Raw genomic sequence first — 20,651 nt, 5'->3', positions numbered from 1 at the left:
GTTGCGAATTAATAAAATAAGGAGAAATAGATTATTTTTATTCTTTTTTTCCTAGCTCAGAGAAATGTGAGGTAGCAGTCGTGAAGGTGAAGGGCTATTAGTGTTCTGCTGTGTGGCTCCCACAATCTTCAGGCTCTGACCAGAGTGTTTATTAATAAATCAGAGGGATTTATTCAGGCTCTGACCAGAGTGTTTATTAATAAATCAGAGGGCTTTATTAATTATAAGTTTATTAATTAATTTTATTAGTGATTTTTAATGCATTTGGGGTAGGTGCCTGTACCTGGTGCTCCCATGTGGGGTGGAGGGTTGATCCTCAATGGGGTCTGCACAGGAGAAAGGAACTGGGAAGAGCTGGATGGGACAGAGCCCAAAGCTTTCCCAGCCCCAAACCCACCACCAAAAAAAAATCATTAACATTAAAAAAACAGTTGGAAATTAATGTGCAAGTGAAGGGAATCAATCTGCATCAGGGCAGATAAACACGAGCCTCTGGTCTGAGGAGCAGCTGCCTGCTGAGGGAGATAACAAGGTCACTGCCTCACAAAATAGACCCCGCTTCCTCCTCCTCTCCTTTCATTCCCGCTCCCAGCCAAGCAAGCCCTTGACAAAGAGGGAATGCTGACTGTCCCTGTAGAGCAGGAGTGAGGCAGGGAGATAAGGCAGCTGCAGCCAGAGAATCCCTCACGTGGATTTTGGGAAGGGTTTGCTCCTTAATACCGATTATTTCATCCCGCAGTGCCCCTGAGCGCTGGGCGGATGGAACCAGGTGGATCAGGGCTTGGCATTCCATAATCCAGCGCCCACATCTCCCCTGTCCCCCCACTGGAACTGGGGTTTTGCCAGGTGCTGCTGTGCCAGCACAGGAGATCCCAGTCCCATTCTTCCAAGGGACAGAGTTTGGCTAGGATCTCCTTGTCCTGAGTTGGCAGCAGCCTTCAACATGCTGATCCGTGCCATCACCAGCAGCCAAGAGAAAAAAAAAAAATAAAACCAAACAAAAACCTACGGAGAAACAGCAAATCACATTTTCCCATAGACATATCTCGACTATTTCTAAAGAGCTTTTATTTTCCATTCTTTTCTCTTTACCCCCTGGAAGTAGCAGGGATTTTGCTCCAAAGCACTCTGCAGCCAAGGCATGACCCCAAAACCTCCTCGTCCTGTGCTGGGCACTGCATCCAGTCACAATAACCCCCCGCCCAACGCTTCCATCGCCCCCAGCTCCCCACACGATGGTTTCCCCCGACTCCAGACCAGAGTATCCGATGCAGGTTGTTTTATTTCCTTGTGCTGTCCCACAGGCAGGCAGCACAGTGCAGCTTGGCTCTGTGGACGCAGGGAGGGAGCAACCTCTGTGCTTGTTTGGGTGGGTTTTTGGGATGAATCACAGCCCCACAGGACGCTGAGCCCAGCATTAATAACTCTGACAGCTCCTCAGCAGCAGGTTTGATAATGAAGGTTTTATTCCAACAAGCTTGGGGCAAACCCATCTCTCCTGATGGATGAGGCGTTGCAGTGGGGAGTGGTGGTGGTGGTCCGGGCACCCCTCAGCTGATCTGGCTCCATGGGAGTCGCTGCAGGATGTGGCTGGTGGTCACAGTGTCCCTGGGTGGCCGAATTAGAGGTCACCAGCTCGACACCCCCCCCCCCCCCCCACATCCTCACCTGCTTCAGTCCATAACCAAGAGGTGGGTTTAACCTCACGCCAAATCTGGGGACCCCCATCCACAGGGGTCAAGGAGCAGCAAGTGGGGACAGGTCAGGGGGAGCCTGCAGCCCACCAGTGACCCTGGAAGGAGTGGATATTCCTGCCTCAATACTTGGCCGGTGGGGTGGGAGGCATTGGGGTCAGTGGTCCAGCTGGCCAGAGGTGGTCCCCGAGCCCCTAGGGCTGTCAGACACCTGTACCTGCAGCTTCTTGGGCAGCAGCTCCTCGCAGGGAGGCGGCAGCTGCCGCTTCAGCCCCGTGGTGGAGCATCCCGATGTGTCTTCTCCCGCCTCATGCCGGGGCTCTGGGGGCTGGTATCCTGTCTGGTTGGGATCCAGGGGGTCCCGGGAGAGCAGGATGCAGATGGAGGGGACGTTCTTGTGGACAGTCAGGTTCTGTGCGAGGCCATCGGGTGGTGGGTCCTGGTTCTCCCAGACCTCCAGCACGGTTTTGTAGCGTACCTTGGTGACCTGGTGGAGCCCTCCCAGCTTGCGCTTCATGATCTCCACGCAGGTGATGGTCTTGGTGACCGCCCTGCCGCAGCCGCTGAACACAATCTGTCGCCTGCCCTTCAGCTCCATCTGGGCCATGGCAAAGTTCATCAGGTTCCTGATCTTGCTGCCCTCTTTCACTTTCATCTCCACCACATCCGGGGGCAGGTCTGGGAAGGGCAATGGCATCTCCTCCTCCGAGGTCCTCACCTTTCGGAAGTTCTCCATCCCGGACTGGGCAACGGGCTTGGCTCTCCCTCCTTTGGCAGCCATCCTTCACCTCTTCCCGGTGGATCCACACAGGTCCCTAGCCCCCGCGACCATAGCAGGGCTGACCTCGCTGCCCTCCAGCCCAGCTCTGCGTCCTGCAACCCCCAGCCCCTTCCCCTCGGCTCTCCGGGGGCTGGGAGGGGGCTCGGTGGAAGTGCCAGAGGCTGTCTCCTGTGGGAGACAAGGCTGCAGGATCCCCTGGATACTCCCAGCTGCTCCCAGCAGAGATAACAGCCGGCTCCAGCTCTCCGTGATGCTTGGGCTCCTCCGCTCCCACTGCAGCACTCGCTTCTGCTGCTCTTTGCTTCATTCTGGACTTCAGCAGCCCCCAGAGCTGTTCTGTGTAATTAGCAGATCCTCCCCCTCTCCCTCCCCTTCCTCCCCTCCTCCTCCTCCTCCTCTGCTCAGTCGCCCATCCCAGCACCCAGCTCCTGCCTTCATCCCTGCCAGGCAAAGGGGAGGGCAGGGAACTCAGGTCTCTGTCCCGGAACAGAGAAGGGAAGGAGGGGAGGGTGGAAGGCAGAGGAAGAAGCTCACTCTTGCCTTCATAATGTTCCCAAAGTCCTGCCCCCTTAAAGAGAACCTGGTCCCTTCTCTCGGTGCTCGCTCCTCTCAAGGACACCCACTGCTAACTGCAAATGTCACCCTGCCTGCCTGTCCTGCAGCATTCCCAGAGAGATGCAGAATCCCAGCCACGCTGTGTCCAGGGATGGCACAAGGATGCAGCAGGTACTTCGGGAAGTACTTGGGACTCTGAGCTCGACCCTTATTAGCCATGAGAGAAGCCAGTGGAACCCGCAGCCAGGAGAAAGCCTGGCAGATGGCATCGCAGGCGAGCATGCCTCGAGTGTGCCAGGGCTCTGCTCCCCCCAACACCCCGCGTTCTCAGCCGGCAGGAAAACCTCTCAATTCCCAAAGCTCCGAGGAGCAGATGCCGTGGCGGAGCTGGTTTTCACGGGCAATTTCTCTCTCCCCTGCTCCTCCTCCTTCTCCATCCCTCCCTCTCCCTGCTGCTCTCTTAGTCCCTGTCCCTCATTCATCTCCACATCGCCAAAGTGGAGCTGCCCACTGTGGGCTCACCATCACATGTACTGGCAACAAATCCCAGAAAATCCCTGCTGCAGGCCAGGAGATGTCCTCTTCCTGCCCCAAATCCCTTCACGGAGCAGAGGAAACGTCCCTGCCCCGGGCTGGCCCTCTGCCCGCCCCTGTCACCTGCCTGTCCCCTCCCGCCCCGCTGGCCAGGGGATCATTGCACAGTGGAAAGACATGTGAGTATTGACTTGCAGTCAAATCTTATCGGCCTCTGGAGGCCCCTGGATTGGTTTCACTCCTAGCACGGCTTGAAAAAATACACAAATAAATCGATCTCATGTCCGTGGAGGTGAAGGCAGGATGTGGCTGTCACCTCCTATCCAGGGAGGATCCCACATCCCTGTGGTCCCCAAAGCAGCTTTCTGGAGGTACCACTGCCTAAATGGGGGTGGATATGGGACACCCCGTGATCCAACCACTGGATTGGGGTCTGGGTGGGGCTGTGAGCAGTGGGGTGCCATGGGAGCCTCTATCCACAAGCAGTGTGCTGGAAAACCCCTTGAGATGCAGAGCATTGTTTCCCAATCTATCTAACCCTCTCTGAGGCTCCTTGGGCACAGAGAGGGAAACTGAGGCAGGGCAGGCAACGCATCCAGGCTCACCCCCAGCACCAGATCCAGGCTTTGAGCATTCCCAAGTCCCTTCTGGTGCTCTGCAGTAGTGAGCAAACCTATTCCCTATGCTCCCACCTTGGATTCCTCACTGCTACAAGACAAAACAATGGCATTTCTTCATCTTTCCACTTGAAAACACTTCATGGAATCCTCGAAGAAGGCACTTCGCTCCTTGCAGGGCGGATTAAACCCCTCAGGGAAATTCCTGCCTTCAAAATGTGCTAAACCCCTGGGGAAATAATCGGGAAGGATTTTAGTGACTGAAAAATCCCTCAGGGTCCTTATCCAGGTAGCCTGGGACGGTTACATGGACATGGAGGGCTGAGAGCTCCAGGGCTCTGGGCAAGCCACGTGAATCCCTGGTGCTGGCTGAACCATCCAGCCCTTCTTTCCTGACCCAGAACCAGCTCCTACCTCCCGTGGCCCATTTTCCATGGCGTCGTGGCGCTTCCCCACCATCGGATGATGGAAGCAGCAGCAGCTTCTCCCCCTCCATCTCTTGTTGCTGCTTAATGAACTCTGCTTATCGCAGCTTCCGAAATGGAGGCGGGAGAGGTGCAATCACTGAAAGGCTTCCAGAGGGGTGCATTCCTCCCAAGGCCAAGGCTCTGCTGGGAGCAGGGGGGGCATTAATGACAGGGGCTTATTTTCCCTCTGCAGCGCTTAAAATGTAAATGAACTTCATTATTAGCAACTCCGTTGCTAATTACCATCTGAAGCTATTCATTAGCCTGTCAGCTTATTTGTTGGAGGACAACAGAGTGGATGGGTTACTCCAAGCCAAGGAATAGCTGAAATGAGCTCAGCAGGGTGGAAGAGGAAAAGCAGGGATGGGGGGACAAAGGCACAGACAGCTCCAGCCGTGGGGGATCAGGGAAACAAAAGCTGGAAAAGAGGATGGGGAGTCATTTAAAATGGAGAAGAAGCAAATGGGAAAGGCAGGAGTGAGGAAAAAATAACAGTAAAGGAATTACACCCTGAGTACTGTCCATCTGTCCTTCCTGAACAGCTACTCTGGTTACAGTGGAGCCCAGGGAGTGGTTTCTTCTTCCCTTTTCCCATTAGAGTTTCTCTCTGAGCATTCCAGTGCCATCCCAATCCCATGCCAGAGGAGTTCCAAACCCCTGTGGGACCCTCTTGCCTGGTCCCACCCCCATAGGAGGCGTGAGCTTGGAAGAGCTATTTGGGAGAGCATCCAAGAGGAGAGCTGGTAGTGGCAAGAATGGAGAGGGCTGCTGGACACAGCACGGAGCCCAGCCAAACCCATAAAAGTGGGGGAAAAAACCCAGAAACATATTCCTAATGGAGATCAGGGCAGCTGGAGAGGAGCGGTAACCCGAGCCCCTGTCCTCCACCTGCCCTCTCCATATTTTCTTTCACCCAAGGTGGCCCTGCTCAGGAACAGGACGGAAAGTGGGAGCATCCGATACAAGGAAAGTCTCGGTGCCATCGCCCATCTCTGCGTCACATCGGCCCGGCTCAGGTCTCAGCCTCTCATCACGTTGCACTCGGCAGCGGGATGATGCCAGGGCTGATTGTAACCCTGGGAAAATGGGTGCAGAGGGACCCTTAGGATGCCACAGCTGCAGGGATCCCCTGCCCGCATCCCAGTCAGGGTCCTGGAGCTGCTGCTTCCCAGGAGGATGCAGCCCAGGGTGCAGGGGCTGTGTCAAGATGCCAGAGGAACCCTCGGAGCATCCTAGGGTGGCACCAGCTCTTTGCTGAGTTCTTATCCCTACCGTAAGCAGAAAATTACAGAGCTCAAGATAATCCTCATTTTTAATAGCTCGACAGTGAAAGAAAAGGGAAAAATCCCTTTCATAAGACAAATCCTTTTGCAGAGCTCCAGCATGATAAGCAGAGGGTGTTGTGAGGACCCTGAGGGCATCAATAATCCTGAATGTTCCTCACCAACCCTACCTGGGACCCCAGCCCACCCCTGCTCATGGCCCAGGAGCTCTTTTTAAGCTCGACCCAGGGGTCTCAGTCCTAGTCTCAGCTGTGTCAGGACTGGTCTCTGGGTCAGCTGCAGCTGGTCTGGACTCCAATCTACAGACTGACCCTAAACTGAACCTGTGGGTTGATTTCCTTGGTTTTGAAGCTGTTTGCCTGCCGGGAATTTGCTGCTTGATCCAGCCTTTTCTTTGGACCTGCCCGTCTTCCCCAGCCTGCCCTGCTTAGGGAGCGTGGGATGGGCAGTGAGGCTCTTCCCTCTGTTATCTCTTGCTCTATCCTGGCTCTCCAGGCATTCCCTGTGAAGGAGGGGAGCACACATCCATTTGATTCCTGGATATCCCTGATTGGAAAACCTGCAGACAGGCAGGAATGTAGTAGTGCCGAGGGCAAGGATCAGTCTGTAGGTGACCATTCCCAAAGCCTCAGTGGGATGGGAAGGTGCTGAGGCAGCAGAGATGCAGCTGGGAGAAAATTTATGTGAGAGAAAGCTGGAGAGATAAGAAATAAGGGACAAGACATCAGCCCCAAATCTCCAGTGTGCTCAGTGCCCACAGGCAGAGCCAGGCAGCTCTCCATGGCACTGAGCATCCCCAGTGCTTGGCAGGAGTGGGAATCCATGACTCCATCCCCTCCTCCCTTTCCTTCCCTGCTCCTGGGCAGGGCATGGAGCTGGATGTGCAGGGTTCCCTGCTCTCTGTGGGGAATAGCTCAGGGTCCAAGACCCAGAAAGGGTTCGGAGTGGACAGCTGGGCCCCCTGCTATGGGGTCATCTGTGGCACGCTGGTTTTTCTGCTTCCCTTTATTTTACCATCTGTGAAGCAGGCATTTTCCCTGTTTCTGCCAGGCTTCCTTCCTTGCATCCCCACAGCAAGGCAGTTCTCCTGCTGAAGGGGTTTGGCCACCGGGGCTCACTGGTGTAAAAAGATTTTGCTGCTTCCTTGCCCAGCTGTTCTCATCTTCCCGTGGTGGGATGTTGTCCTTGCTGCCCCTCCATGACCCTCAAGGCTGGACCTCGGGAAGGGAGGATGATTTAGTTGTGAAATAAAGTAATTTTCACAATACTTCACTGATATTCTCTCAAGCACTAAGGCAGGAGGTCCAAGTGGTGTGCACAGAACTCTGTGTGATGACACTGAGAACAAGGGACACAGCCTATGGATCTCTTAGGCTGATTTGGGATTGATATCCCTTTTAGGAGCTTTTGAAGCCTGTCTGTGAATCAGTCCAGTCCCTTACCCTGCCCTCTACATCCCAACCTTGGCATAGCTGGCAAAAGTAATCAATATATCCTCTGCCCTTCATGTAAGCCATTAATTAATTACTGCCCCCAGAATGAAGCACATCAGGGTGTGGACATGAAGTACACCAAATTTGGCCCTGCTGATGGGACCCGCTGGTTTCCCATTGCCTCCTGGATACAGGGAGCCTGTGTGCCCTGCCAGGGGCTGTCCCCCAGAGCCTCTGCCCTACCGAGGGTGGTCTTCTACCCACATAGTGCTTGCCATGCCCTGGGTAGGGCATGCCTGCCCCATAGAGCCCCCATCCCCACAAAGCCCTCCAAGCCCCATAGAGCAGCCCCATAGCCCCATAGAGCCCCCGTTCCCGTAAGGCCCCCCCAAGCTCCATAGAGCACTCCCAGCCCCACAGAACCCTGATCCTTATAAAGCCCCCCAGAGCACTCTCAGTCCCATGCACCCCCAACCTTACAGAGCCCCCCAAGCCCCATACAGCACTCCCAGCCCTATAGAGCCCCCAGCCTTACAGAGCCTCCCAAGCCCCACAGAGCACTCCCAGCCCTATAGAGCCCCCAGCCTTACAGAGCCTCCCAAGCCCCACAGAGCACTCCCAGCCCTATAGAGCCCCCAGCCTTACAGAGCCCCCCAAGCCCCATAGAGCACTCCCAGCCCCATGGAACCCCCAGCCCTTTAGAGCCCCCAGTGAAGCCCCCACCCCTTTCTCATGACCCCGCCCCTTTCCTCATGGCCCCGCCCCTCCATCCGGCGGCATCAGGACCCTGGACAGCGGCAGGCGCTCTCGCGAGATCCCGGCGCTGCCCATAGCCCAAGCGGCGGCGGCGCCTCAGTCTCGCGAGAGCGCGGTCGCTGCGGCAGGAGCAGCACCGGGCGGGCGGGCGGCCGCCGCCACCCGCCGGGAACCGGAGGGGACGGCACGGGTCACGCCACGTGGTGAGTCCCGGGAGTGTGGAGAGGGAAAACGCCTCGGGGTGAGGGCGCTGGATGCTGCCTCCGAGGGGGCTGACCGCCCTTTGCACCGACCTCCTGCTCTGCACCCCATTTGCGGGGCGGGGGGGGGGGGGGGGATGCGCGGCGTGGGGCAGCCGCGGTGACCCTGCACACGCGTGGGTGCACCGGGGACCGTGCGGGGATTGGGCCGCCCTTCTCCCCGATCCAGGCCGCTGCTGGGAGGCTGCGCCGGCTTTGAGGTGGGGATGCGTGGGGCACGCAGCCCTTCACGCGTGGAAACGCACGGGCAGCGATCCACGGCGAGGCCGAGCCCTGCCTGCCCTCCCCAAACCCACCCCACGCACCAGAGGGGTTCCTTCTCTGTGCCATCACCTATGTGATCCCCCTCCTTTTCCCATCCACTCCACCATATTCCTCATTTTGCCAAGAAACGCCACCCGAGTTGATCTCTATCCCGGTGTTTTCGCCCCACGGCGGCGCAGGTGTGGGGTCGGGAGGTGCCCGTGTGTCCCCGCTGCCGACACACGTGGGTCGGGGCGGCCGGGCGGACGTCACCGTGCCCGAGGAGCTCGTATTTATAGCACTGGCGGGATGGAAGCATCCGGGGGCTGCCGGCGGATGTCGGGAGACGACCAGCCCTGGAGGTTCACTGTGTCTTTGGCGCTGGAGGGTGCGAAAAGACCCCTGGGGAGAGCCCCCCAAATCCTCCCGGGAGTGCCAGGCACCGACTGCCGGGACCCTGTGTCCTGGGAAATGTGCTGGCCGCTGCCAGCTCTGCCTGGATAGCTGGGAAAGGGCAAAACCTGCGGGCAGGTGGGGATACGCCATCTTCACGCTTTTATTTAAAACCTCAGGTCTTAATTTTTTGCTTTAATTAGTCGTAATTTTCACTTCTGGCACAGAGCTGAGCATGTAATGGTCTGGGATGGCCCTGGCATGCCGAGCTCCCCGATTTCCCACCTGCATGCTCTGGAATGAGGTGCCAAATGACATGAGTAATTGTTAAGCCAGGCACTCAAGTGACTCATTAGTGACAATCGCCACTGATTTATTTTTTTTTCCAGCTGATTTCTCTGCTCTGATTTCCCTGCTCCCTTTTTGGCCTTGTTTTTGGCTTGGGCTTGCAGAGATGGCAGCTACGAGGCAGCCAGGTAGTCCCCTTTGCTGAAATTCAGCAAAAATAACAATAATACATTTTTTAAAGTATCATTTTGGGGCCAGGTCATGAACTTGAGGGTTTCAAACTGCCCACAGCCACCTCCTTTCCCTGCTGCCCTACCTGGCCCTCTCCTGGATGTAGGTCAGTTGGGAGTGGGAGGCTCCACATTACTGGATCCTCTCGTAATCTTCTGCCTTAACTGGTACATAAGCCTGAGCCAGAGGAGCCAGGATTTATCACACTGCCAGCCAGGTGCCAGCCTGGATGTGTGATAGTCCACAGTGTCACAGAAGTGAAGCAAATGCTGTCCTTGAGTTGTTTTGGAACAGGGGGAAGATGAAGGCTTTTGCAAAGGTCTCTGACCACTTCAATCAACCTTTTCTCTCGTTCTCCTCCAGCTTTGCTAACGCTCCCACGTTTTCCCCAAGTGTTTTTCCTGAGGAGCAGAGAGGCTGAACGTGTGCCAGCATGGCAGGTACGGGGGGTTCTGGAGATCATCGTGGGCTCTGCTGGCCATAATGTCACCTCGTTAGTCACCACTGGGGTGGTGGGTGACCATGGCTGCAGGATCCGTGTGGCCAGTGAGGGCTGAATTTGATCCTTTTGGGTGGGTTAGTGGTGGTTTCCATGGGAAATCCTTAACTCCTGTGTAAAACTCGTCAGTTCTTCCTAAATATAGGAAGCCTCTTGTTTTTGTTGAGTTCTGGGCAGTGCCTGACACCAGTGAAACTTTTCCTTGCAGAAAAGGTGAACAACTTCCCTCCCCTGCCCAAATTCATCCCCCTGAAGCCATGTTTCTACCAGGACTTCGATGCGGAGATCCCACCGCAGCACCGGACCATGGCCAAGCGGCTTTACTACCTCTGGATGCGTGAGTGGCTGCGTGGGAATGGCTCCAGTAGGATTTGTTTGCCTCTCCAAAGGTTGCTCCTCAGGGAGCTACCAGCTGAAAGGGCAGGGCAAGGTCAGGGGAAGCCCTTCTCCCCCTCCAGGCCTTGGTGTCTCCTGTCAAAAGTCAGGAATGAGAGGTGGGCTGCAGCATCCCATGGATCCCAGTCCTTCCAGCCTCCAGGATGGAGCTGTGGAGCTGGCTCAGTGTCCCAGGGTCATTGGTGGTGGTGTTGATGTCCTGCTGTAAGGAGGAGACGGCTCAGACTGGAGGGCTGGTGTGCTTGCTCCCCAAAACATGGAGCTTGAGGCTTCCCGGAGCTTGCCTGTTCCTCTTGCATGCCTCTTGTGTGCCGTGCTGTGCTAACAGAGCTGTCACCAGCTTCCAGCTCTTCCAACTATCCTGGATCTCTCTTCTTCACCAACCCTGGGCAGGGAACAGAGCCAGAGGGACAGGTCACACCCCAGCATAGGTGGAAACGTGCACAGCTCAGGGCGGGCTGGCACCAGCATTTCATTTCTTTTTAGAAGGACTTAGTTCCCTTATCAGGCATTTCCCCTGAACTTTGGAAGCAGCAATGCCCAGGGAGTGCCTTGTGCTTTAGGGGCGGGTTAGGAAGAGCTGAGCTAACACCACAGAGGTTGTGTATTCCTGCTTTTGGCATGGCACCAGGCTGGCATCCCTGGGGCTGTGTCCCATCAGGAAGGTGACCCTGGGGTAGCTTCATCATGTCAGGAGAGTTTGCTTGTTTAAGGCATGGGAGAAAAGAAGCTGTACTTCCCCGGGGAAGCTGTCTTGGAGGTGTTCAATTCCCTGCCCATCCCAACCAGGATGTTCTTCCTCTTAATGTAACAGAGCTTGGTCCTTGCTCCTCAGCACAAGCACCGGCTCTCAAAGCCAGTTGCTGTCCCTTGGGTTTTGCCTCTGGAGCTCCTCTCTGGGTCATTTTCTCCCCACCAGCCCCTCAGACACCCAGTACAGAGTGGCTGGAAGGTCCCTTCGTGTCCTTTAGGGCAGCCCAGGCAGCTGAGCTCCTTCCCTTGCCAGCTGCAGCTCTCAGGCAGGCGGCAGTGGGAGGGCTTTCGTTCTCGTCGAAATAATGAATCATTCTCCGAACTCGGAGGCGTCAGAACACAGCTGAGCCTTCTCTGCTTTGTCCTGTGTCTGCTGAGCTGGGATTCATAGTCGGAGCCCTTGTGTGGCCTGATCCCAAGCAGGGGTGGGCGAAGGAAATGTTTCACCCCCTGAACTGGCGAGGCGGGGTCAGGAGTTCAGGATTTTGACTCTCAGTGGTGCTCGGGGAGCTCCTGCACAAGCTCCTTCAGCAAAGATGTATCTGGAGCAAGCAAAAAAACTTCACCACGGTTCCTCCAGTTTCCTTCTGTAAGTGGAAATGTGTCCTGGCTCCATAGGAGCAGCAGGATGTGACTCCTGCCAATCTTCAGAGCCCTGGAACTGCTTAGGGAATTACAACTCTGAGTGATACATTGATTTTCCTCCTGTTACACTCAGCTGAGGCCTGACCCCCTTCGGCCCAGCCAGCCAGCCTGGGAATGTGCTCCCAGCTTAATTTAAGGGAAGCCCAGCTAGGGCAGGACTCAGAGGCTGCATCCCTGGGGTCGGGGTCCTTGGTGTCTCAGCGCCACCCTTGCATCCGTGCTACTCTGCTCTGTGTGTGTGTGTGTGTTTGCAGTGAACAGCATCACCTTGGCGGTGAATCTCGTGGGCTGCCTCGCGTGGCTCATTGGAGGCGGCGGAGCTGTAAATTTTGGACTGGCAATTCTCTGGCTCATTCTCTTTACGCCCTGCTCCTATGTCTGCTGGTTTAGACCTATTTACAAAGCTTTCAAGTAAGTGGTCGCACCTGAGCCTGGCTTCTTTTTGCCTTGTTTTCCTTCGGAAATGGTCAGTGTTTAGCTTGGGGCATTGCCTGACTAACTGGGGGAATTCCTTTCTGTGCAGCCCTTTAGCTTTACTTTCTAATCTTCAGAAGCAGAGTGTTTGGGGCTTCCTGGGGGCCAAACCCCAAATCAGGCGATGTAAAGGACACTTTCCGTGTGCCTCTGTGCAGTGGTGGGGGACAGTGGTGAGGATGCAGCTGGGCTGCCACTCTCTCTCTCATCCCTGAGGCATCTTTCTATATTTTTCCACAAATCCTCGAGGTGTTTGTATGGATTACCCATGGTGCTGAGGTCAGTCCCCAAATCTAGAGAAGTAGGGGTGTGTTTATTCCCCATGTGGGGTGGTGTGAGCCAAGAGCCGCGTCCCAACACAGATGTCCTCAAGCCCAGCTGACTGAGCCGTAGGGAGGGTCTGGTGCCCCGTGGCTTTCCCAGGTGCCCCTTGACCGGCCTCTTTTCAGCAGTTTCTCTTTTGCCTTTAATTTTGCTTTTCACCACCCTCCTGCTAAACCACAGCCAGGTCTGATACGTAGGAGCATCTCCCTTCCCTTGGAGTGCAGCAGGGATGGAGGTGCAGGTGTGACTGAGCCTTCTCTTGCAGGACAGACAGTTCCTTCAGCTTCATGGCCTTCTTCTTCACCTTCATGGCCCAGCTGGTGATCAGCATTATCCAGGCAGTGGGGATCCCTGGATGGGGGGTCTGGTAAGGAAAAGGCTGCTGTGTTGGGTACAGGGGTGGTCACTGTGGTGTTTTAGCATCTTTACTGGTTCTCTCCTTGCGGAATATGGTTTGAGGAGCTGGGAGGGCTGCTGGCACTTTGGGAGAGCTGCTGAATGAACCAGTTGTTTCCATCTCCTTGCAGTGGCTGGATTGCAGCGATTTCCTTCTTTGGGACCAACGTGGGCTCGGCCGTGGTGATGCTGATCCCCACGGTGCTCTTCACGGCCATGGCAGTCTTCTCCTTCATTGCCCTCACCATGGTACAGCAGCACAAACAGGGGTTCCAGAACATTGCTTTGGGTGGCCCTCGGCGCCGCCCCGGGCGCTCAGCCCCTCTGGGTTTTCCCCGCAGGTGCACAAGTTTTACCGGGGCAGCGGCGGGAGCTTCAGCAAAGCGCAGGAGGAGTGGACCACGGGGGCCTGGAAGAACCCCCACGTGCAGCAGGCGGCCCAGAACGCGGCCATGGGGGCGGCGCAGGGCGCGATGATGCAGCACGAGACGCAGTACTCGGCCACCCCCAACTACACCTACTCCAACGAGATGTGAGCAGCAGCGGGACTCTGTCCTCGGGAGGAAGAGCTGGGAGGGGGGGGAAAAAAGGAGGAGGAAGCCTGAGCTGAGTTTCTGCAGCTGTCTCAGAAAGTCAGAGTGTACCATAATGGTGGTTCTTTTCCCGTCTTTGTAACGAGATCCTTTGGGATGTTTTTCTTTCCTTTTTTTTTTTTTTTTTCTGTTTTTCTTGTCTTGAGCTCTTCTTTTCTCCTTTTTTTTTTTTTTAATTCTGAAGAGGCCGTGAGTTGACCTGCAGGGCTCTTGTTGTGCGTGATAGTCAGTGTCCATTCACGTGTCTTCTTCTTCCCTGTGGAATAGTGTACAGTGGTGGTTTTTTAATTACTGTGGTGATAGGTGTACGTTAGAACCTCATCAGCCAAAAGCCCCCCCCCCCATGCCCCCAAAAAGGGAAAAAGAGCAACCAGCACCCATCTTCCCTCTTGGAATAAGCCTGAACCACGGGATTTTGACATGTGTGAGTTTTCTCTTTCAGTTGGTAGTGTCCAGCCACTTGCCACTGTCTCAGCAAGGGCAAGCAATCCTGGGAATTCTCCTTTTTTCTTTTGCTTTTTAACTAGCAGGTGGCTGACTGAATTAGCATTAAAAAAAAAAAGAAAAAAAAGGAAAAAAAAGGGAAAAAAATATGAGAAACCCTCAATCCTGCTGTTGATATGCTGGAAGCCAAGAGATTCCTAATCTACACCCTGGCTCAGGATCTACAACTTCTCTTAGTGTGTGGTGTTGTGAGTAGTTTACACTTTGACGTGGAGGACCAGTGTGTGTGTATGCGTGTGTGTGTGTCGGGGAACAAGGACAGGTTTTCCCTGTGGGATACAACCATCCCATTCCAGATTCTGCATCCTGAGTCTGGTTCTTTTAAAGGCTTCTGTTTTGAAAAGCAGCTGTAAAAGCGACAGAGCGTTCCTCAGAGGACCTACGCTTGGGCAAGGCTGCGGGTCAAATCTTGCCACCCCCTATCCCAGCACATCCAAGCAGTCTCCCTGCTCATGGAAACAGCCCAGGCCAAGATTTGGCCCCGTTAGCTTTGGAGGTTTGTGCTAATTTAAGTCTCTTAAGGAAACCTCCAGGCTGGAGGGAAGGACTGCTGCTCACTTGCGCTCCTAAAAAGCGTGGTGAGGTGTGGCCGTGTGTTTTCCTGGTGCAGAAATCCCTGTCAGGCCTGAACCCCTGCCCAGTTCGGGGATGTTGGACATTAAATAATGATCCTGCACCCTAGCAGGAGGCAGCTGAGCTCAGACCAACACTTCTTGGGGAAGGTGACTGGCACACCCTAGAAAAGATTATGAGTGGGAGCATAAATGGGATGGATGCTGCAGGGCAGGAGTAGGGAAAGCTACTTCTCCAAGATGCTTTTCAACTCTAAATGCACTTTAAATAAGCCAAATTTTTCTCCAAGTCCTCGAAAAGCAGCCCAAACAGAATCCAGTCCATCCCCTTGGCTCCAGTATCTCCTGCCTGACACAGGGAAGGAGCTCAGTGTGCCACCAGCCAGGACTGTGAGAGTCCCCAGCCCCTCACCTGTCCCCTCCATTCCTGCAGTGATGCTTGGATGTGACCCCTACCCCTGAGAATCACCCGAAAAAGGACCTTCTCTTCTCCAGCAAAGCACACCAAGACTAGTTTCCTTTTTAAGGGTATCACTCCAGTCATTCTGCAATAGGCAGTTGTCTCTTGACCAGACTAAAATGCAGCTACTGATAAAATGCCTGTCTCTGTGTGTGTGTGTATATATTTATGTATAAAATGTCAGGAGAAAAGTAATCCTTTGCTAAGCCTATTATGTACTTAATCAGGTTTAAATATTGTGCAATCCATTTCTAGCTCGCCTAAAACTGACTCTGCCAAACCACGTGCTCTGCCATCCGTGTCTGAGAAATGATGAATTAAGTGACTTCACCTCTTGCATTGACAATAAGATGCATCAATAATAATAACTGTAACGAGCTGTAACTAACAGACCTTGCTTCAGCACCTAACCCTCCTCTCCGATGTGTCTCCTGAGTGTGTGAAATGTTGCCCCCGTGGCTCCAGCCAGGTGGGAAACTCCACCCGTTGTTCTCACCTCGGTTATCTGTAAGCTGTCCCTGCTGTGGGTGTGATCAAAGCGTGGTGCTCCTGAAGCCCACGGGGTGGGAGAGATGGGCTGCTGCTGCTGGGCAAGAGGCCCATCGGGATAGAACACACCTGGTGTTCTCCTGAGGTGTCCGTGTTCCACGCCCTGCAGTCAGCAAGGCAGAGCTCTCAGCCTCTTGCCGTCCTTGCTGCTTGTTTGTAGCCCCTATCAGAGGGATGTCCAAATAACTGCTGCTTTTGGGGATCTGCAAAGGGCTGGGCACCACGTGCTGCCCCAGATCTGTCCTGCCAGCATCATCATGAAATGGTTTGGGTGGGAAGGGACCTTCCACTGTCCCAGGGTGCTCCAAGGCCCATCCAGCCTGGCCTTGGACACTCCCAGGGATCCTGGGCAACCTGTGCCAGGACACAGTTCCTTCCCGGCATCCCACCTAACCCTGCCCTCTGGCGTGGGAAGCCATTCCACCTCGTCTGTGCCTCAGGCAATAAATAGTCCTTTAACCCATTTTCCCCTGCCAGCTCTGTGTGGCTGCCGTGAATCCCGTAGGAAAGGTTTCCAAAACCTTGCCACGAGCCAGAATCCCCGTTAAGACTACTGAGCAGCCTGAAGCCACCCCCTTGCCCTTGGCGTGGCGAGACCCCTCGCGTGGGCACGGCTGGGGCACAGAGGGGCCACAAAACCCTTCGGCGTACATAAGCCGGGACGGGGTCGTGAGGAGCCGCCATGACACCCCTTCCTCCGGCCGGGCGCGCGCGATGCCCGCACCAATCAGCGCCGCGGGCGGGAGCAGTGCGGACCAATCAGCGTCGTGGGCGGGAGTGGTACGCATCAATCAGCGCCGCGGGCGGGAGCAGTGCGGACCAATCAGAGTTGCAGGCGGGAGCAGCGAGGACCAATCAGCGCCGTGGGCGGGAGTGGTACGCATCAATCAGCGCCGCGGGCAGGAGCAGTGAGCACCAGTCAGTGCCGTGGGCGGGAGCGGCGCGCACCAATCAGCGTCGTCCGTGCGCCAATTCCCGGCACCCCCCGCGCTCCCGGTCCGCCCGCGGCCCCGTTCCCACCGGCGGCCCCGCTCCCTCACACCGCGCCACGAGCGGGATCGGAGCGCTGTTTGTACCTTCTGGGAGTCCCCGGGGCTTCCCGCTGCTCTTGTGCAGCCTTTTGGAGCCGTTTTCCGCATCGCTACCGCGTTCATAGTCGCTTTCATTAACCCTTAGGGGTAAATTGCTTGTTTTCTAGTGGCTGCTTCCCCACAGCTGTGTTTTGGGTAAGAGGAAAGCGCGGCCCAGCACTTTGTTAGCGTTATGTTACGTATGTTATTTCACATACAGCTTTTTTTTTTTTTTTTTATGATCCTTTGCCGTTATTTTATTGAAATTATCAATTTTAAAAATATTTTTATTAGTTTGTAATAAAATCCAGAAGTTTAAAATGAATTTCATTAATTTTATTAAAGCTATTTTATTTAAACTATATTACAACTATTTTATTTAAACTATATTAAAACTATTTTATTTAAATTATATTAAAATTATTTTATTTAAATTAAATTAAAACCCACTATTTTGCTATTTTTTGCCGTTATTCTTTACTCGTGCCACTTGAATTTTTTCACCTTTTTTTCCCACTGTTTTTACCGTATTTACCGTCATTTTACCATTTTTATCATTGTTTTATAATTTTAACGTTTGTTATCCTTTTTAGCATGACTTTCTAAGCGTTTTGAAAATTTCCCTTCTTAAAAGGTTACCTTTTGTTACCCTCTCTTTGCTACTTAATCGTTCATTGATTATACTTGAGATACTCGTGTCAATTTCCCCGCCAGAACATTAATTTCTGATGGTTTTTATCGGTGTGGCAGCAGCAGAGGGAGGCCAGGAGGAAGCAGCAGACCTGAATTAGAGCCGCTAGGGAATAATTCCTCGTGCTGCTGTAAATGTTTAGGAGCACGGTGAGAAACAAGATGGTTGTGCATTAAGTGAGGCCCCACAGTTTTAATTATTAAGACATCTCTGTGCATTTATTAATCACCAGAGAGTGCAAAGGGAAGGCGGCTCGGCAGGGGTTTGTTTGCCTTTCGAGAGCTTGCTGTAAAATTTTATCCCAAGCTGCTTGATTTATCTGGACTGTGTTCAACAGTGTGGGAGTCTTCATTTTGGGGGGGGTCATGAACTTCACCAGGGCGCTTTTGTGGCCTCTCTGCTCAAGTTTTAGGAGTCTGTTTCCCAATATCTGAGAGAAAAATGTCATTAAATGTTGAGCTGCCCTGGAAGTCGCGCTGGTGCTTGAAATCCTTGTGGGATGGGTGACATTTGTGGGGTGACCCAGAGCCATCCCATCTTTCTGTGACACACTTTGGGACACGAAAGGATGAGGCAGGCAGGAGGAAGGTCAGCAGGAAAGTTCTATATTTAATTTTCTGTCTCCATTTTTTATACAGTTTTTTTCAGAAGGCACGAGATTGGCGACATAGGTTGCCACCTCTTTGACCTCGTTAGTGAGGACCACTATTAGTCACTTTTCTTCTCCTGGAGAAGAAATATGTTAACAAAATATATAATTCTAAAAATATACATTGTTTTCTTGAAGCTGCCTGAGAACAAAATGTAAACGCTGAAAGGCAGGCAAAGCTGCCCTCGGGAGTGTGGTGGGGTTGGAGCTGTGCTTGGAGGCTCTGTTAGCCCAGTGTCTTCGTTTGCCTGTGCCTGCACAGTTGGACTGGAGCATGGAGCCCACCTCCCTGCCAGAGCCTGGCATTCCTGCAGGGAACAGCTCGTCTGTGGCACAGAAAAAATTCCATGTGCTGCTGGGAGTGACTGGAAGCGTGGCTGCCCTCAAGCTGCCCCTGCTCGTTGCAGAATTGCTGAAAATCCCTGGGGTGAGTGAAGCTGGTGCTGGAGCTTTGTAAAGTTGGAGTTACCCTTGTTTTGAGGAGAGATCACGTGGCTTCTGCTGAAGTGACAAGTTCCTCCTTGGGGGCCCTTTAGGTCCGAAATTTCTGTGAGGAGGATTCCACCTGTTTTTAAAAATTCGTTTTTTTGTTGTTGTTGTTTTGGGTTTTTTTCCCTTTATCATTTCATACTTGAAAAGGTCTTTGCTTTGGGTGTTTTGGTTTTTTTTCTGGAGTTTGTCCTTGTCGGTCAAGTTATCAGGCAGGGGGTGATGCTTCTGAAACTTGAAATCTCCAAGGTATTGCAGTTTTCCATGGGTGGGATGTGGCTTTTCCAGATGTGATCCAGAAAGGGAAAACAGACCTTGTAAAACCAGAAATGGAAAACACGAGCTGCTATGTGTGTTCGTGTAGTATTTTTTTACTCTTTGTTGTCTGGAGTAACAGAGGTGCCCAGCAGAGGCCACTGGTGATTGATCAGGGAGGGAAATGTGCTCTCTTCTGCTGTTGGATAAAGTTAAACATAGCAAAACATCGTTCTAAAACGTTGAGGTTTTTAGAAATGGAGGAAATACTTTGGAGCAGTGTAAGAAAAACATGGCGGGGGCAAGAGGGTGCACTGAAATATGCAGATTAATCAATTAGATTGCTGCATGAATATCCTTTGGGATGACTTGGGAGGCTGTGCCTTGTGGGTACGTTGAGCAGAGGCAGAGGAGGTGCTGGTTTATGTGGTTGATGTTGATATCCAAGCTGGAAAGGGTGCTGGAGGTGAGGCATGTGTGGCCTCAGTTAATTCATGACTTGACCTGACGTGGTTAGTGAGGTCAAAGGTCCCAGCCTGAAATAAGAAAGACAAAGAAAAATGACATCAAGGAATGGGGTGACCAGCCCAGAGCCAGAGATAGAGATCTTCTAATCCTCTCCCTCTTGGATTAGATTGGCTCTTGTCCATTTTCCTTTGCTCCTGGAGCTTGGGACAGCCTTCTGTGCAGGTGACAGGCAGAATGCAAATGACCCGTGGTAAGAATGTGGCCTAAACCCTTTGCTTCTCTCTTGAGTGTTTGTTTCATTATTAAAAGCTGCAGACAGCTGGATTCAAACTCTCTGTATAGCCCCAGAGGTCTGTGACATCCAGTGCAGACTTTGTGGCTGCTGGTTTTAAGGCAGAAAAAGCAAAAGTGAGACATCCAGGAGTTTATAAAAGCTTATTAATCAAAGTTATTTGCTCATTTCTGCTGTGATTTCAAGGCCTGCTGAGTCGGTGTAACTTTCCCATGGAGCTTGTTGAGTCCTGCACCAGGCTGTTGCATCAATTTCTTTACTGCTGGAGCAGAACTTTACAAAGCAGGCAGGGCAGGGGCAGAGGAAAGGCTTTGATACCAGAGGAGATGTGGTCACAGGCTTGCAGCCAGAGTGGTTAGTTCAAATTGATGTTTTGCCTGAAATGGTCTGTGGTGAATGACTTGGCAGAGTGGTTTTGCTGCTCAGTAAAGTTTAACACCTCCTGGAGGGTGCCAGTGGATGTGACAGCTCACTGCCTTTTGCTTGACTTGTCCTTGACTTGTCCTGGCAGTGTGCAAGGCCAGGTTGGACAGGGCTTGGAGCACCCTGGGATAGTGGAAGGTGTCCCTGCCCATGGCAGGGGGTGGAACTGGAGCACCTTTAATTTCCTTTCCAGTCCAAACCAGTCTGTGATCCTAGGATAAAGAAAGGCGAGGACAGACTTTCTGGTGGGCAAAATGTTTTGCTCTTGAAGCTCTGGGATGTCCCCTGGACTTCAGGTGTAAATCACACCCTGTCACTTCACTGGGCACCTGCCAGGCAGCCTCTGCCTCAGCTTGTGGGTGGCATTTAACAGAGGAGCTGCTCATTCTCGTGTGCTCAGGCTATCTGGAAAGATTTTGCTGTCAGAACTGAGAAAACCATTAAAAAATAATCACGTGTACCTCCTTACTCAAGCAGCAAGGGCTGTGCCAGGAGAATCCTCTATCAGAGACCAGCAGTGTTGCCTGAAGACAGGAGAGCAGTTTACTGGTAAAGTTTGTTTTGGAGATTTGGCTTAAGCCAAAGACCTCTAACTAATCTAAACTGTCTCCAGT

At 53.3% G+C, this 20,651-nt stretch overlaps 3 protein-coding genes across 8 annotated transcripts in view; 2 read left to right on the top strand and 1 right to left on the bottom strand.

Annotated features, from left to right (window-relative positions):
• Positions 1 to 1,707: 1,707 nt before the first annotated feature.
• On the bottom strand, positions 1,708 to 2,774 carry RPP25 (ribonuclease P and MRP subunit p25). The gene has a single exon (XM_066196458.1). It carries the CDS (start codon positions 2,473 to 2,475, stop codon positions 1,852 to 1,854), a length of 624 nt encoding a protein of 207 aa, XP_066052555.1. The 5' UTR covers positions 2,476 to 2,774; the 3' UTR covers positions 1,708 to 1,851.
• Positions 2,775 to 8,248: 5,474 nt separating this feature from the next.
• SCAMP5 (secretory carrier membrane protein 5) lies at positions 8,249 to 13,702 on the top strand. Its single transcript, XM_066196457.1, has 7 exons — positions 8,249 to 8,323; positions 9,899 to 9,975; positions 10,243 to 10,371; positions 12,083 to 12,239; positions 12,892 to 12,993; positions 13,154 to 13,271; positions 13,364 to 13,702. The coding sequence occupies exons 2-7, from the start codon at positions 9,969 to 9,971 to the stop codon at positions 13,556 to 13,558; spliced, it is 708 nt and encodes a 235-aa protein (XP_066052554.1). The 5' UTR covers positions 8,249 to 8,323; positions 9,899 to 9,968; the 3' UTR covers positions 13,559 to 13,702.
• A 2,965-nt stretch (positions 13,703 to 16,667) lies between these two features.
• The window catches only part of PPCDC (phosphopantothenoylcysteine decarboxylase), a 32,590-nt gene continuing 28,606 nt past the window's right edge, over positions 16,668 to 20,651 (top strand). For 2 of the 6 annotated variants that reach the window (XR_010723029.1, XR_010723030.1), the window contains exons 1-2: positions 16,669 to 16,926; positions 18,373 to 18,537. Coding sequence is in view for 3 of the 6 variants with exons in the window: in XM_066196450.1 (XP_066052547.1) it covers positions 18,385 to 18,537 (153 nt within the window). In the remaining 3 variants the exon portion in view is untranslated. Of the gene's footprint in view, positions 16,927 to 18,372; positions 18,538 to 20,651 lie in introns of all 6 variants that reach the window. The other 4 variants (XM_066196452.1, XM_066196449.1, XR_010723031.1 and 1 more) reach the window with 3 other exon arrangements.

Source organism: Chamaea fasciata, unplaced genomic scaffold, assembly GCF_029207755.1.
Source record: "Chamaea fasciata isolate MVZ Bird 193981 ecotype frontalis unplaced genomic scaffold, bChaFas1.0.hap1 SCAF_14, whole genome shotgun sequence".
In the NCBI taxonomy this organism is placed as follows: Eukaryota; Metazoa; Chordata; class Aves; order Passeriformes; family Sylviidae; genus Chamaea; species Chamaea fasciata.
This window is presented reverse-complemented; position numbering and strand designations above follow the sequence as displayed.